At 43.8% G+C, this 18,336-nt stretch overlaps 1 protein-coding gene across 5 annotated transcripts in view; it reads right to left on the minus strand.

Moving 5' to 3' along the window:
- Positions 1-11,710: 11,710 nt before the first annotated feature.
- The window catches only part of LOC147660729 (interleukin-1 receptor type 1-like), a 158,059-nt gene continuing 151,433 nt past the window's right edge, over positions 11,711-18,336 (minus strand). For all 5 annotated transcript variants that reach the window (XM_086951501.1, XM_086951505.1, XM_086951504.1 and 2 more), the window contains 2 exons: positions 14,199-14,366; positions 11,711-13,243 (listed from right to left, as the gene is read on the minus strand). In XM_086951501.1, coding sequence (XP_086807627.1) covers positions 12,879-13,243; positions 14,199-14,366 — 533 coding nt within the window. In that variant the 3' untranslated portion in view covers positions 11,711-12,878. The remainder of the gene's footprint in view (positions 13,244-14,198; positions 14,367-18,336) is intronic.

Genomic DNA, 18,336 nt, shown 5'->3' on the forward strand with positions numbered 1-18,336 from the left:
GCAGGTGAAGTCTGTGACATTTGAAAACTCCTCTCTCCCGAAATCCGTGTTGCAATAATAGCTGCCGTTTAACACTTAGTCGCTTCTTATCCCTCCTAGAGGCATCTAAATCAGGCGGAAGCAAGATGGCGGCTGTGTGAGGTAGCCGCGGAGCAGCAGCGTGGACGAGGCGCAGTAACCCCCCCATCCCCCACAGAAGCAGCAGTTTACCTGGATGTTCTGTCCGCTGATGTTGTGCACTCCCTGGCAGACCGGAGCAGCGGGCTTCGGAGCGAGGCAATTCGCGGCGACAGACGGGATCCTGAGCTTGCTGACAGCCACTCTGGCGTTCTGGATCCGACGTCTGCGGCGCTGGGGGGGTGTCAGGAGCTGGTCGAAGCAGGCCGGGGTAGCCGAGCGAAGAGCAGCGGGAGGAGCGGCTGTGCTGATCAGTCACTTACAGCGGAGGCTGCATCCAGTGGCTATTACACCGATAATGGCCCCGAAAACAGCAGCAGGAGTATCAGCAAAAGCTGCAGCAGCAGCAGCAAAGAAGAAAACCCAGGCAGCACAGTCAGCACAGGCAATGCAGGCAGCACAGGCGGCTCAAGCTTCAGCTCCAATTGCAGAGCAAGCACAGCGCGAGCCAGCAGAGATATCCCTGTCCACAGGGGACCTGAATACAGGTGAACCTGGTGAAACGCCGGAACTACCCAAGAGAGGTAAACAGGTGGTACAGCGCCTACGGCAGTCCCCATCTATCTCGGAGCTGTTGGTTCGTGGAGGAAGGAGCCAAAATAACGCTGTTGTGGCGGTGCCGCAACCCTCAGCCCAGGAGACAGCGACACAGGAGGCCAAGGAGGCTAAAGAGTCAGGTACCAATTCCGCATCTACCCCCCTTCCGGACGAGGTAGAGGGGCAGGAGGATGCGACAACACCAATTGTTGTGCTGGCAGAAGGTCTGGCTGAAACAGAGGGGCAAGTTGCAGCCGAGGGATTCCTGGTGTTTACAGGTACTGATAAGCAACCTGATGGGGATGCATCTGATAGTGGGGGGACAATTGAAATCACCTCTTATCCCGTACAATCTGTAAACGTGCCTGTACAGCCACGTAACCAGCTGGAGGTGGCTTTGGGGCAAGCTTTGGTGATTGGAGGGGATACGGGTAGAGTGAAGGAGAAAGAGATTACACTATTGTGCCCTCCCTTGGCCCAGCTGACTCTTATGGATGAAAGGTGTAAAGAACAAGAGAAGGAGAAAGATAGTAATGAGTGTTTCTTCTCGGTGTCAGAGGATGCAGAATGGTCCAATGAGGAGAGGAGCTCCTCTCAGGAGGAGAGCATCTTGACATCCAACAGTGATTTGGCACAGAACCCCCCCAGCATGGCTAAAAGACCTGTCGCCCAGGGAGGCGTCCATGTACAACCCATGCGGGACTTGGCCTGGGACCATTCCTCAGCTACACCCCTTCAGGGAAGCCCCAATGCCGAGGCCCCAGTATCCTATCCTCCATTATTGGATGTCATATATCAGACCATCCTTACGCATAGGGAAGAAGCTAGACAGGACACCCGGAAGTCACAGGCGGCACTGCGTAAGATGCAGGGTGTCATTAGAAAACGGTCTAAGGCATACACTAATGTGGGGGATAGAGTCACCAACTTGGAGGAACAGATTGTGGCAACTGAAGCAGAAGCTGCTGTAGCATCATCTAAGGTAGATTCCCAGAGCGCCCAGGTTGTCGACATCCAGTGGAAACTGGAGGACATGGAAAATCGGTTAAGGCGTAATAACCTGCGCATCCTGGGGGTTCCAGAAGGGGCAGAGGGCTCAGACATCAGGGTCTTTATGATCAACCTCTTTAAGTCGGCATTCCCTGAACTATCTGAATGGAACTGGGAGGCAGAAATGCAGAGAATACATCGCACTCCGTTTAGAGTTCGCCCGGGGGCTGGAAGCGGCAATAAGCCAAGGGCAGTTTTGATATTCTTTGGGAACTATGTCCTTCGACAGATCATTTCTGAAAAGGCCCGCCCCGACGCAAAAAGATCTAGCGAGGGATTGACCTTTTTTGTGAGACCAGACTTTTGTCACGCAACGGTCGAGAGGCGGTGGAGACTCCGCCAGCTGATCAAGCCCCTTCAGGATAAACATATCCAGGCCTACTTAGTGAACCCAGCGCAGCTTAAGATAGTTAAAGATCGAAGGACTCTATACTTCTCGTCAGAAGTTAAAGCAAAGGAGTTTCTGGACTCTTTGTGAATCAAATTAGTTCGACTAGCAGAATGCTTAGTCTGGCGAGGGGCTTAAAACTCATGTGATTGCTGCTCTACTTATTTGATCTGCCTGGCTTACTAGTACAACTTTTTTTTCTTTCTTCTCCTTTTTTCCCCTATATAGCTGGTATTGGGTCCAGGTATAAGGATTTAAGCTCTGTGCTGGATTTTTTCCTAGTCTAGATCGGTTCTTTCGGTTTCTTTTTTTTCTATCTGGGTTGTTTGGGGGGGGGGGGAATGGGGGGGGTAAGATATGGTTCACATTGTTTTGTTCTAATTAACAGCTGCGCCCATGCTCCACGCTGCTGCACTCAACCATCATAAGCCCAGACCAAGGTCTGAGTGCTTCCAGTGTGAGGAGGGGTAGGAAGGGGGAAGGGTGGAGGGGGATCTTGAGGGGGGGGGGTCACGGGCTGGGGCGGTGAGGGAGGTGAAGCAAAATAAAATGAGAATTTATGGTACAGTGTTTTTTCTAGTTCTCGTGTTTTCAGCAAATGGTATATATACTATGGAAAACGTTTTTTTTTCACTCTCTGCAGACAAAAGTAAGGTGTTTTTTTAACAATAAGTATGGCGAGCCTTAGTGTATTGATAGATTGTAATTTTCCTTTAAATGATGTTGTACATATGTTAGCCTAATGTGTCATAAATTAATATGCAGTTACAACCTATTATTCATGTGCTGCAACCCACTGAACTATTTTTCTTTATATGCAAGCTTCATTTGGATAGAACTGTTTCTGTAATGGTTAAGCTTTTGTCTTATTTTTGCCTTCTAAGTTAGAAGACTTGCTGTAGTACATTGCCTTCTATCTGTTAGGGTCCCATTGTTGATAATTTTGTATACTTTCTTATAATAATAAGAAGCTTGCCTATGACAGGCAGATTTCTAATGCTGACATTTGCTCTGCAGCTCAATGTCTCATGGTACAGTTTCCCCCCCCTCCCTTATGAGCAGAAAGTCCCTGTTTCAGCATTTCTTTCCTCAGAGCTTCGGCTCTGTGGCCTTGAGGGGAAGATAACAGTGTTGCCTTCGCAGGTGCAGATGCCCAATGTATGAGCTAATTGTTCTCCCTCTACTGAGCCCAGTACTTTTCCAGTCAGGGCGTGTTTTCACGCTGCCATGCTGTGATATATTGTATTGCTGTGAGGAGAGTCCTCAGTCCTCTCAATGCACTCTCTGGGGTGTAGAACTGACAGGGCCCATCTGCAGATGAATATTATTTGAATAAATATGTGTCTAACTCTTCTCCACTGCCTGGCTGGATTATTTAATTGTTAGTGATAGATGAGTGAGGTAAGTCGCTCAGGTGGATTTGAGCCACACTTATCAGAATACTCAATAAATATAGGTGGGCTGAACGATTGGAGGAAGAGAGCAAGACTGGCACAGTTTGTCAAAACTGAACCTATCGATATTCTGTGCCTGCAGGAAACCCACCTACCATGGGCTAAGAAGCAGCTCCTCAGGGTTGGAGGGTTCAATATTTTGGCATGTTCCTCCCAAACCTCAACAGTAAGGGGGGTAGCGATTTTGGGGAAAACTATGCTGGGGGGGGGCGAAACGGACTAAGTCTGATGCACTGGGAGATGGGCCCTGGCGGAATTAGGAGTGTGGCCTTACAATCTGTGGCATCTATGGCTCAAATCAGGATGACCCATAGGTTTTCGAAATATTGGAAGAGGAATTGGCAACATGGCCAGTTCCCATCCTGGTATGTGGGGACTTTAATAATTCCATAGATCTTTCTGCAGGAAGCCCGTATGCTGGCAGAAAACCAAGGGTATCTACGGCTCTCCGGTCTATGATGCTATCGCATGGTCTAACGGATGTCTGGGGGGCAAAGGAGCCTAGTGACCCAGGCTGCACATACTTTTCTTGCCCCCACCAGAGGTATAGCAAGCTGGACTATTTCCTTATCTCATCCACGGAAATGAGCAAGATAGGTATTAGGAAACTTCCCAAGGCCCTCTTGGATCATAGCCCGCTGGCAATCGCATACAATGGTATAGGATTAGTTAGGAACTGCAGGGCTTGGACATTCAATCGGAAACTCTTGATAGATGCAGTTTGTGGAATATATGCAAAAATGGGCCCGCGAATTCTTTGATGCCAATCGTTATAGCGCATCAAGGAACTGTGTGTGCGACTCATTATTCAAAGCAGCATTCTGGGGGGAGGTTATTAGCTACACTGCTCAGGCCAGGAAAAAAGTACAAGCCAATAGGATCAAGCTTTTGGCAGATTTAGTTAAGGCAGAAGAACATCACTGCCTAGATTTAACACAAGGAAGGGAAGGTAGAGAGAGTCAAACCAGTATCTGCCTAATTAAAGCGGAAATACAAAAACAACTTGCAGAGAAAGCGGCAGCGGAATACTGGACATATAAGAGGAGAGTGTATGAGACTGGGGAGCAGGCTGGGAAGGATCTAGCGCTAAGGGTCAGGCAAGGCTACATCAAAAACACAATAACAAGCATCCAAGAGAATGGACGTGATGTTGTGGAATCTCAGGGCATCCTCTCAGTTTTTGCAAACTTCTATCAAACCCTGTATAAGGAAGAAACGGGTGGGGTGCGTCCACACGGCAGGTATCCGGATAATGGGCCCAGATTGGGATTAGTTGACAGGGCAAAATTGGAGCTGGATAGAACGCTGGATGAGATCCGCGGGGCACTGTCTGACCTGGCTACTGGAAAGGCCGCTGGGCCAGACCGCATTCCCCTCGAGGTGTAAAAGTGTCTTTCGGCAGATTTGGCTCCAATACTGTTGGACCTATTTAATGGTATCATCTGTACGGGCAAGATCCTGGAAACATGGAAAGACACCAACATCATAGTCTTCCATAAAAAGGGAAATCCTAGAGAAAACCCTGGGTCCTACAGGCCCATATCTTTGATTAATTCGGATAATAAGCTGTACACAAAGATCCTGGCCGCACGGTTGGGGAGGGTCATTGTTGGGCTCGTCTCCCCCTGGCAGCATGGGTTAATCCCCGGTCGGGGAACGGCAGACCACGTTAGGAGAGCAATTTCACTGTTTGAGACCTATGCTGCTGGGGGGAGGCGGGGGGTCGCCATAATCCTCCTCGATGCGGAAAAGGCGTTTGATCACGTCAGGTGGCTATACCTGTGGGACGTCCTGATAGAGAGAGGTTTTGGCCCAAAAATCCAGATGGCCATAGAGGCCATGTATCGCGACCCAATGGCCCGAATTCAGATGATGGGCCAGAGCTCAGATAGGATTAGGTTAAGCAGGGGCACCAGTCAGGGTTGCCCCTGCTCACCTACCCGGTTTGCAATGTATCCGCTGGTCAGGCAAATTCTGGGGAATGAGGTAATCCAGCCAGCATTAACTAATGGATTTGAAAGCAAAATATTGGCGTATGTCGATGATTTGGCAGTTATTACATCAGAGCCAGCTGAGGCCATGCGGATATTGGTGGAAGTCACCAGGGAGTTTGGTATGCACTCGGGGTATCGCCTGAATGAGTCAAAAACCCAGGTAATCTGCTCAAAGGAGGTTGTTAAAGCTGATCAAAGGTATGTTGATTCTGCGACTTATTTTGGGGTAGTAATTAACGCAGAAACAGGCTCTATTATTCAGGATAATTTTGCCCCACTCCTTAAAAAAATCGAGTCAGATTTGAAGCGGATGGACTCATTGCATCCATCTCTCATAGGGAGGACCAACGTGCTAAAGATGACTATGTTACCCAAACTTCTTTACTTGTTTAGATGCATACCCTATTTAATCGAGGAAGGGATGTTAAAAAAGATCGAGTCCATCTTTAATAGCTTTCTCTGGCAGTATGGTAAAACCAGGCGGGCAGCAAGATATATGGCTCTCCCACAGGAACGCGGAGGTCTCGCAGTCCCAAACATAAGATTCTACCACTGGGCCTGTTTGTTGACGCAGATGTCTATATTATTTGCACCAGTACCCAGTGGAAGATATTCATATGACCCGACCTCTGATCTATACGTTCCACCATCAATTTACGAACTATTGATGGGAAAGGAGGCTGTAGGGGCACTGTTGAGAAAAACTAGCCGTAGATTTTTTTTTTATAATCCTGGTATAAGGGGCCGCTTAGCGCCTGGGATCTGTGGAAAAATCTGAAGATTGCTTCATATCCCTAAGATCAATATGCATACCCTGCTGTGGAACTCAGGTTATTTACCAAGCTTGAGTATGGATGGGGCCTGGAAATGCTGGGAACAGCTGGGCATTCGGACGGTTGGTGGTGTGATGCTGAATGGTAGCATTAAGAGTTTTAACTGGGTACAGGAGAAGTATGGTCTGTCCAGCGGCCAAATCTTTAAGTATCTCCAGGTTTCACAAACACTCAAAACTGTTATCTCGGATATCGTTCCCGGACCATATTGCCCTGTACTGGGATATTTGATAAGAGGGGGCGATAGGATTAGGAGTATATATCAAGTTCTTATAGAAAGATTACCAGACGATCTTGAGAAGCACGAGGCTCCCTGGGCCGTCAGACATCAAGACCCGGATACCGATCTTGATAAAGCTTTGGGTTTGGACAAGCAGGTACTACGATCCTCAAACCTGAAGGTCCAGCATTTCAAAACACTCTTCAATTTGTACTACACACCATCTAAGCTACATGATTGGGGTATGAGGATTGATAGTAACTGCCCTAGGTGCCAGAAAGGCCCTGGAGACCTCTTACATATGTTTTTTTATTGCGAGAAGCTTAGCCTGATAAAAACTGAGATTGAGAAATTTTTGGAGGGGCTGCTAGGCATAAAGATCAGCCTATCCCAGACGGTGATGATCCTCGGGAGCGATAGTAAAACGGCTCTTATTAATAAGGAAACAGAGGCCTTTATTTTTCTGGCCGTCGCTGTATTACGTATTTTACTCTCAGCCGCTTGGAAGGATCCAAATGCCCCAACCTTTCAAATGTGGCTGACTAGGCTTCTTGGTATTCATAATATCGAATCCACTTTATATCTCCATAAGGGCAAGAAAATGCGTGATTTTGGCAATAAGATATGGGACCCCCTAAAAACTTGGAGGGATGGGCAGGTATAATTAACTGGGGTTGGAGCCCCTTATATATGTATATTTATATGTATGTGTAAACACCTATTTATATGTATATTTATCGTATGGATTTATCTATGTTGCTTCTCTGCTCATCGAAGTATATTACCACATAATGTATCTCCGCTAGGATTTTTGTATTTATTGTGAACATTTTTAATGCTGTATCTATTTCTCAATAAAAAAATAAAAGAAGAGGCATCTAAATCAGGAGCCAGTTCTGCAGCCTGTATAAAATTACCACCCCCCCCAAACAAAATAATTATAGGGCCCTCACAAATCATTGCCATTTTATAAATTCCCTGCAATGCCCCGGTTTTATCTTTTTTTCTTCAATTGGCCCACAGCAACTTCTAAAATTCAAACTTTTTGTGTTTATAGACACCGAAGCCCATATCCATCAGCCCAATGGATTTTCATGGGTATCTATCGATTCCAAGTTTACCATATTGTTAAACAAAAATGCCACCACCCTATGTGCAGCACTAGTGGTTCCAAACAGAGCACTGGCTAACCATTTAGGGATCAATTTCTTGGGGTCATTGCTTTTCACATGGGTCGCTTGCCAAAACAAAACATGTGCTCTAAGAGTATTTATCCAGTTTAGAATAGTGTGACATTTCCTCTGTGTTAACAGCATTTATATTGCCCAACATAATTTTATTGAGCCCAGGACATAAAAAGAGAAAAAAATAAACAAAAAGGAGAAAAGAGAGCCAAGACATGATGAACCAACACAACTGACCCTCTACCTCTTCCTTTTTTCACTATCCCACACAACTCCCTAGTGAACTCAACCCATCTACCCATCCCAAAACTGTGCCCTTCTCTTCAGTGCACCTAAACCCTGAAAGCTGCGTGCAACCAAGTGCTGCAATAGCATTTCCCTGGTGCATTTAATCTGGACTTAAGCCAGTCCTGTTGCCCTCTTTGCAAACATAAATAAAGTCTGACCCCATACTTGCTCCTTCCATCAATCCTGAATAGTAGTCCAGATTGACACCGCTTCAGAGAGCAATAAAAAAATAAAAAATCTTCCTGCCCTCTAAACTTTCAGTCTCGCAGGATTCACCATCTGTGTATTTACCCCCAGTGCATGAAACTTGCCCAGAATCTGCTTAAGCTCCACCACTGCCTAGAAGTTTCAAAGGAGACACCCAGGAAAAACTTAAACAAGAAGTCTTCAGTCCTTACAGATTTTAGTTGTATTGCCTTTAGTATTTTTTCTACATCCTAAAATCTTGACAATATGACAATGCTTTGTGGCCTACAACCTTCTTTTGGTTTACCAAAGGGAAGTCTATGTGTCCTTACTATCAAGAGATATAACTCAGGTTCTTGGAGAACATGCTTATAAATCAATTTAGCAAAGACCTCTGTCATCTCCCCTCACCTTCCTAAAGTCTCTGGTATACCAACAATCTCAGGTTTGCTCTTCATGATCACTTTTCCAAGTCTTTGATTTTAATCTTACCAAACTTCTGATCCCTTTGTTGCTGAGATATTGAGATCTGCTCTCCACTCAAAGTATCTTCTAAAACTGATACGCGTGTCTCCAACTCTTCCCATTTTTCATATAACTGGGTTTTCTCATCTAGAACTTCAAATTCGCTTCAATTTTAGAGGAAATGACTGACTGGGATTCCTTTGATTGGCTTAACTTCAGTCACCAACTGGTAATGGACTGGGCCAACTCTACCAGAACCAACTCATGACAATCAGATACTTCCTGTAGCCTTGTTCTAGATGTTGGACACAGTTTATCCTCTCTCAGAGAAATCCCTTATTGATTAACTGAGATTATTGAAATTGCTGGAAGGCTACAAGCCCATATGTTAGCCACTAACCCTCAGGAGTCAATATTATTCATGATACCTTTACTGGGAGATGACCCTAGTGGCTTAGCTGTAACAATGATGTCCATTGATGTTTTAGAGTTGAACATTAGGTATTGAGCAGATGGTTTAGTTTTTCTTGCGGCCTCAAACCCTCACACTTGTCCTTTAATGCTTTTATTTGATGGGGATTATCTGCATCACATGTATTAACTGATGTAATAATATCTGAGGGTTCTGGTAATGTAGTCACATCTGCAACCTCACTACGGACCCAATTCACAGAACTAACTTAAGACAAAATCCTAAACTTACTACCATTTCGGTATTCACAGGAGGCACTTACTCATTTCGGTATTCACAGAAGTTAGGAGTCCTAACTAGGACTCCTAAATGCCTTCTGTGAATACAGAAAGTCTTAAAGTTAGGATTTTTCTCAGCCTAAGAGTAGTAAAGATAGGACTCCTAACTTTAGGACTCCTAAACTGAGAAAAATCCTAACTTTAAGACTTTCGGTATTCACAGAAGGCATTTAGGAGTCCTAAAGTTAGGACTCCTAACTTCTGTGAATACCGAAATGAGTAAGTGCATTCTGTGAATACTAAAATGAGTAAGTGCCTTCTATGAATACCAAAATGGTTGTAAGTTTAGGATTTTGTCTTAAGTTAATTCTGTGAATCGGGCCCTACGTCTCAAATGACTGGCCTTAGTTGTACTACCAGAGGTGTAGGTACACCTGAATCCTGTATAATAGCCTGGTGAGTATCAGTGTGGTCTTCCATCACTCCTCCTAACTGCCTGGGGACCTTTATTTTCAACCTCCTATTGGTCTGATCTTTGAGACACAGCCCTGTTAGAATGCCAGTATGGCATGTGACACTTCTGTAACTTCAAAAACCAAATGACAAAAAAAACTTGTTTACAATTTCCCATTTTCCTATCAGGATTTCTGCAGTGGTTTACTCTGTGCTTGTGGGCCGTCGACACCTCCTCTTTACCTCAATTCCAAACTGTAGGTAAACAGATCTCTAATGCTAGTGGGTATGCAGTGGATCTTCGTGGGCAACAAACGCTACAGATCATTTGATAAATCTGACTGACACAAAATTGAGTTTAGAAGCTCTGTTACCCTTTAATCATAAAGTTTTTTTGCACTATTGTACCCCTAACCATCTCTCTTAGGCTTAGGAACACACCCATTTGTGGGGATTACAGAGCTACTATTTAGTAATACTAACTGACTTAGATCAAAAATATAGTCCCGCTCGCTGCATGAGCACAGCAGGGCTTTTGTAATCCAGGGAGCAGAGCTCTCAATGTCTTTTCAAGGCTTTTTACCCTGCCCCCAAATCACCTGTTCACGGTAAGGCAGCTGATAGACTCCAACTCCATCATAGCAAACGCATTGGAGCACATTCGGTAGTCCACACCCAAAAACTGGGGAAAAAGCTATGCCGAGCAATAACAAACAGATGAGGCTGCCTCGCATGAAGGAGATTCCAAAATAACAATGCCGTGATACAGCGCAGCACTAACACAGGGAGTCAGCAGCTAACTGCTACTAGTGGCCCTTTCCATTGTGCCGCAGCCTGATGTAAGTGAGCTCCAGTACCTCGTGGGGGAGTTATGTATACTGCCCATCAAGAACCACCGCCTTCCTTGGACTTTCTACACGTACCAAGATTACTTTCAATGTACATAGATGACTGTTGTCTATTTTTTTAGGTCTGATTTGGCAGAACACTTGCCTGCAAGACCTAGCGTCACTAATTCTTTTTTATATACTGGCAGTGCGCTTGGACTCCGCCCACATAAGTATTCGTCTCACCTTATGCCTGTGAATGTTTTGTGTCTAAGTCTGCCTCCTAAATCGCTGTGCTGCCATGCATGAGAGACAATATTATATCTCTCAAGTACACTCAATCATCACAGACTAAATTCTTTATCTGTGGTACACTGTAGACAGAAAGCAATGATATTTTCTATGTTTTAACTGCAGAAATTCTGTTATAGTATTTAATCAGGTCAGCAAATTAAAATCTGACCTAATGGCTTTGCTATTGTTAAAAAAAATGCTTTCATGGAAAGCTGGTCACCACAAAATGCACGTCGAGTAAGGGAAATGTTTTCTTTGAAAGAAAGCAATACACTTACTAGGACTTCACTATTTGTTTGTTTGCAAACCAAGAAAGCACCTTAAAAACCGACAACAATAACCCTTTTATCACTATTGACAAAGTAGATGGTGAAAAAATAATCGTATATAATCACACATTCACAGTAGTAGTGCTGTGAAACTGGGGCATTGCCAAATGGAAAGGGCAAACAGGTGTTATATGGTACAAAGTGATTGCTCTAGTAAGCGACACTAAAAATGGCTCTTGAGTTTAAAAGTAATCAAATAAAGTAGTGCTTGAGTGAGTTAGAAACCAAGGAAGTTGACAGGCTCAATGAGCAGTACTGCAATTTAAGTTAGCAGTTTGGTCTGAAAGCACAAATTAGGAGTGAAGCTGATGGAAACTCGTGAAGAAAATGAAGATGGACGATTTATTGTCCAAAAATGTAAATTCAGTTTCTTTAATCTTCTGTAGTGGACATTTGTTGAATATAAAAATGTGCAAAATATGCTTTTGTATACACAACTATTTACATGGAATTTCCAGACGTGGCTGTTTTAGCAGATATCACAGACAGGTATACTAGGTGTTCATGATAAAACATCACTGCTGAGGTACTCCCACTTGCAAACAGTACATTGATGTATGTCCATACCTCCGTGTTTAATCCCACTCCACTTGTAGCAATCTCCCACATTGCCCCAGATCAGGAAGGACCTCAAGACCAGGTTCTTCGGATGATCACAGCGCTGAAGAGAGCCGCTTTTCCACCGGCGCCTTGAGACCCTCACGGGTGAGTAGTTGCACTTCCAACCCTGATAAGTTTGCACCATCTTCAATCGCCATTACATTGATTGAAAATCTGTTAATCCTGGACCTAAAACCAAGTGAACTCTTTAGAGAATAATAGTGGAAGGACACAAACGGATTTATTAGGCATTTTGGGTGTCTAATGGAATAGCCTTTTGATGGATGCTTTTTTTATCTTCTGTGGGGATCCAGCGACTATCTGAGATTTCAGAAATGACACACCCGGACTGGACAAAATGCAAATATATAGCACAGTACTTGAAGAAAAGTCATCTTTTGGCCCCTGTTTACACAGCTTTACATGGTTTGCAAAACTTGCCTGTGGTAACTGCAACTGTGTTTGGGCTGATGCTATGAGTCCAAACTACATGTAACACTTCTGAATTAAAACACATATTTGCATGTCGAAGTGCAAATGTTATAGAATTTCCACAATTAGACAGCAGGACATGCATACAAACATGTAATTCTAATGTATTGCCAGGACACCCAAGGGAGACAGTGACTATAAATTCACTATTAATATGCTGACACTACTTGGTGAGGGCGGTTTTTTGAATCATGTTATAAAGTGTAACCATGGGGTAAAAAAACACATTTGTTCTAATTACAACAGAGTACAAACAGTTGCATGCCGAACATAATCTGATCCATCCCGGTGTCAAAATTTTGCCCACATCCATCTTCACAAACACTTTAAGATCTGCAGTGAAATTAAAATGTAAAAATAGGCACACAATGCTCCATCTTGGTGTCCTAGAAACAACTGTTACATTTTGTCGGCTCCTTAGACGGCAGGAATAAAAGATGTTTCTCCTGAAGAAGAGCCAGGTGCTGGTGGCATCCGGTATCTGACCCTCTTCCAAAACCTTGTGTTTGGGGAAAGGGTCTCCTTGCCTGTGAAATCTCCTTTCCATGAGATTGTCCCTCGATTTCCTTTGATGTACTTCACAGATTCTGGCACATTGGAGTAGTCTATTTTCTCCAATTCTATTAAAATGATTTGAGTCTTGTTGCTCAGTAGCGAGTCGTGAAGAGCGATGCACTGTTCAAATTCATTATACAGGAAGTCTTTGTGTGACGTCTCTCTGGTTAGAATCAGTATCAGCCTTCTGCTCTTTTTAACTGCTTCATCGATGACATCTGCCACAGCTGTAAACGGTAAGGCAAAACAAAAACAAAAAAAGAAAGGATGTAAAAAACAGGCAAAATAAAAATTACAAATCAACTCTTCGTCATTTCCGGTCTAAATTGTGATATAATTCGTGACATTTTCACAATAAATTTATAATATTCGTCTTGGTAAAAGCACATCATTCTAAAAATAAAAAATAAAAGACATTAAGCACTTTAGATTCCTCTCAATAGAATATCTAATATGTTCAAACATTAGGAATCTAGAACGAGTGATGTTAAAAACGTGTCTACCTGGAGTATTCACTACGACTATTTACATGCATACAACAATACATTATGGATGCGAGTCCATAGCCAGATGCTTGATGTCTATATTCCACCTCTGGAATATGGCTCAGTTTACAAAAGCAAGCACAAGTTTAGAAGCACAGAAATTAGTCTGTGCTGGTCCACTAGTCTTATTTTTGAATTCCTAAAGTTAGAAACGACTATGGATGCAAATCTACAACTCTCTGATTTTCCAGCACCTTCTCCACATAAACCCCATTCCCTATGGCCACATGATAAACAGGGGAAATTCTTTCCTTTTCTGCAAACAGATAGGGAAACAGTCTTTGAGAATACTCAAAAAGTACTCCCTCTGTGGGGTTAACATGATTTGACGAATGGGGACTAATTAGCTGACCAAATAGTCCCTTATAAACCAGTTTGCAATGACAAGCCTAACCGCTGAATAAATGTATGTTTACTATATTAAGGATCTGTACAACACTGTGCCCTCGCATTAGGCAAAGGGATCCGTACACTACAATACGTTGACATCCCCCACATACGAATGCAACCAATGTGAAAAGATACATTTGGAGCACACACAAAAAAAGCAAAGACAAGGGAAAGATTTACAAGAGGGAACGATTTGTGACAACTTAACATGCAAATCATTGTTTTTACTATGAAGAGTAAGGTGTACCTTCGCCCGGCAAGTCATCCCGCCCAAAAATAAATAATTTATATCCGCACTGCTTCTCCAGAACCTCAGGCAGCGCTTTGAGTACGAATAGGTCTACGGTGTAAAGTTGGTGATATTCACTCCCCTTAGGAAACATAACATAGGCATCGTAAATCTTCCCATCTGAAGCTGAAAAAGAATGAGTAATGATTAAAAAACACAAAAAAAACAAAAAAGGATTTATAGACTATCTTTAAGCTAAGTCAAAGTTAGTCAAAGTTCAGTCTCATTTATTGCTGCAAAGTCAAACGAATTTAGCAAGTTTATGACCTACGTTTAACTTTAATGCACTTAATATTTTTATAAAACTTGTTGCTCTCCTCTCTTTCGAACCCCTTTTTAAAAAATGTTTTAGAGGGGGGGCAGGGTGGGACGTGGTGGGGGAGCAGTGGGAAAAAAGGAAAAAAACATTTTTTATCCTCATCTAAACCTTTGTATAGCCTTAGTAATTTTTTGTGTGAAACAGACAGTGTCATTCAGTAGGAAGAGAGGAATATGGCTGATATGACATTAAGGAATAAAGGGGTTAGATTTGTTTCATGGAATGTCAATGGGTTGAGGTGCATTTGAGTTGGGAAGAGAGCACCGCAGTCTTCTCCACGGTTAAATGGGTAAAGTTTTTCAGTGCATCAAGACAGACAGCACAAAACAGAGGGGTTGCAATACTAATTAAACAAGGAACTCCCTGCCCTATAGGAAAAGAACAATCAGACACCTCTGGAAGGTGGTTGACTGTTTGTTTGGCATTTGAAAACTTCGAGATGGTCTGTGCTTCTTTTTATGGCCCAAACACGGATGATCCGTCATATATCCACAAACTACAATCTGTGTTGATGTTGGAACCTCCACCACACGTGATAGGAGGAGATTTTAATGTGTTGATGGACCCTCTAAAGGACAGATCCAATTTAAGTCATTATATAGGAGCTGTGAAGGTGCGTCTGGCATTAGTCAATATGATGCACGATATGGATTTAGTTGATGTATGGAGGGAGATAAAGGGAGACCAGAAGGGCTTTACGTTTCATAGCAAGAAGCACTCTCATTCTTCCAGGATCTACTATATCTTTATGGATAGAGGATCTATAGTCAATCTAGGGGCGATCCTAGTCCTCCCGAGTCACTTGTCCGACCATGCGCCTTTACAAGTGGTATATCAGATAAAGGAGGCACATCGGCAAACATCTAGGTGGACGCTTAACAGGGCGAAGCTATTAGACCCCGACGTGATTGCGGCGGTGCAGGCCCCTTCTTTGGAGTTCTTTGTATTGAACTCAGGTTCCACATCACCTGATGTAGTATGGGATGTCTATAAGGCCTGGCTCAGGGGGAAACTCCATGGAATTATTTGTTATAAGAACAAGTCTGAAGCGGAGGTATTAAAAAACATTGAGGGGAAGATAAGTGGCTTGGAGAGAGAAAGGGATGAAGTTAGGAACGGAGACCAAGAGCAACTCATTCGGATCTCGGGCAAGCTTGAAGAGGCAAGAGCAGAATATAGAGGGAAATTGGAGGCTAAGTGCAGGGCACAGTGGGCTGCGAGAGGGGTGCAGAACTTTGAGTATGGGGAGAAGGCGGGTGCTCTACTGGCCTGGAAAGCCAGGTCTGACAGTCAGAAATGATATTAAGGAACTTAACATCAACGATAGCGGGGTAGCCTCTAATAAGATCGACGACATACAGACCTGCCTTCTTTCCATGTTTTCAGAGTTGTATAGAGAAGATCTGGCCCCCCAGTTGAGTTCGATACAGACATTCCTCAGAAATAAACAACTACCAGTACTCTCAGAAGAAAGTAAAAACATCTTAGATGCCCCTTTTACGTTGGAGGAGATAGCTACTCAGATCACGAAATCAAAGAACAAAAAAGCTGCGGGTTCAGATGCACTCCCGAGCAAGATATATAAACATCTTAAGAATGAGCCGTTAGAACCAGCGGGGGACACTTTTAATTCAATCTATAGTTTAACAGGTATGGTCCCTAATACATGGAAGGAGGCTATAATAGTCCTGATTTTAAAACCTGGTAAGGACCCAAAAAAGCGGACTCCTACCGTCCATTCTCCCTGCTAAATGCAGATTATAAGATCTTTATGGGTATTTTAGCAGGGAGATTGGCTAAATTAACATCAAAGTTAATACACCCGGACCAGAAAGGGTTCGTTGCAGGGAGACACATCCAGGAACAAATGCAGCTCCTGATCGGCAACATAGACCTGGCCATTCAGAGGACAGAGCCCTTGGCCGTGGTCACTGTCGACGCGGCCAAGGCTTTCGACAGAGTCTGCTGGGCAGATTTATGGGAAGTTCTGAGAGCCATGGGGTTTGGTCCAGTTTTTATACAAACTCTGCAAAATTGCTACCAAGGTGCCACTGCTCGAATACTTCTAAATGGGGCCCTGACGGAGAGTATTAATATTCAGAGGAGAACTAGGCAGGGGTGCTCGATGTCGCCCCTCCTGTTCAATCTATATGTGGAACCATTAGCCCAGATGCTTAGATTGGACGACTCAATAGTTCCATTTAGATCAGATCAATACAGCTCAAAAATAGCCCTATACGCTGACTATCTGATATTGTATACAGGGGGCCCTGAGACAGCTATCCCGAGGGCAGAAGAGAGTATGTGTGAGTTCGGATTGCTCTCAGGATTTTTTGTCAACAAAACAAAGACAGAGGTGATGTGTTGGAATGTGGAGTGGTCAGGGAAAGTGAGTGTTGAGATGAGATACTTGGGGATTTATATCGTAAAAGATCTCAAAAAGATACCTGAGCTAAATCTTAAGAGGGTGGTGAGAGAAATGGATAGTCTTTTTAACAGATGGAGTAATCGTCCCATGACTATATATGGAAAAACCAACCTGGTAAAGATGACAACATTACCCAAGTTGTCTTATCTTTTTTCTTCAATTCCATTAATATTTGTGAGTAACAGCTTAATGAAAATACAGAAAAAAATCGGGAGTTTTATTTGGGGCAATAAAGGGGTCCGTTTGGCATGGAAAAAACTAAGGCACAGACTAAAAAAAGGCGGGTTAGCCCTTCCGGATGTCAGGCTGTATGCGGCAGCTTTCCACTTTAAAAGCATCCGAATGCTGCTGGTAAAACCGGGGGAATCAGCCTGGGGGAGGCTATTGGGCGAAATGGTGCGGGTGGAAGGAGGCGGAGAAGGTCCAGCGTTTTTGTACAAGTTTGGGTCACCGAGGTTTTTCAAGAGGGTGCGGTTGAAGGTTTTGAGGGTAGCCCTGGAGCTATGGTATAGGCTCAGGCGCAGCTAGGGCATTGGGTACAATTCTGAGAATGCGATAAGAAGGGCAGGTATTACAAACTGGTCTGAACTGCTGGATTCCGGGGGGATTCATCCATGGGAGTACCTAAAGGTAAAGATCGGGCCAGGACTCTCAAGATTTAAATACATGCAGTTAACATCATGGTATGAAGCAGAAAAGGGGGAGACCGGCGGGAACAGAGATATTGAAGACCTGTTGAGCGCTAACCGTCCACTCAAAGAAATATCTATATGGTATAACAGCTTGCTGGATGTTGAAGACCAAGCGGTACCCCCCTTCTCTGCAGTTTGGATAGATACCCCACTTGGGCCGCAAACAGACTCCCTATATGAACCATCTCTAAAGATCATGTACAGATACGTCAAGCCTGCTTGTTTGAAGAAAAAAAAAAACATTTCTTAGTTATTAATAGACTTTACTATACCCCCGCAAAAATTGCAAAGTTCGCCCCACACCCCGCCCCTAAATGCCCTAGGTGTGCAACACCTCTTGCAGATGACATACACATTTTCTATGAATGTCCAGCACTTGTAAAATTTAGGGCTGAGGTGGGAGATAACATACGAGACATTTTCAAAATCATTATATAAATCAACATGTCTTTGGTGTTTTTCGGAGATGATGGATGCCTTAGCCAGACCCTCTCTCAGAAAGATAGGGGTTTATTATTGTATTTGATATTGCTGGCTAGAAGGGAGGTGTGCAAGAGGTGGAAGGACCCCCTACCCCCCCAAAGGGAAGACTGGCTCAAAGCTGCATTCACCATGTCACGGTTAGAGTATGATGGAGTGAAGGACAAGGCAACGAAT

Source organism: Lissotriton vulgaris, unplaced genomic scaffold (genome assembly GCF_964263255.1).
Source record: "Lissotriton vulgaris unplaced genomic scaffold, aLisVul1.2 SCAFFOLD_467, whole genome shotgun sequence".
NCBI classification, from domain to species: Eukaryota; Metazoa; Chordata; class Amphibia; order Caudata; family Salamandridae; genus Lissotriton; species Lissotriton vulgaris.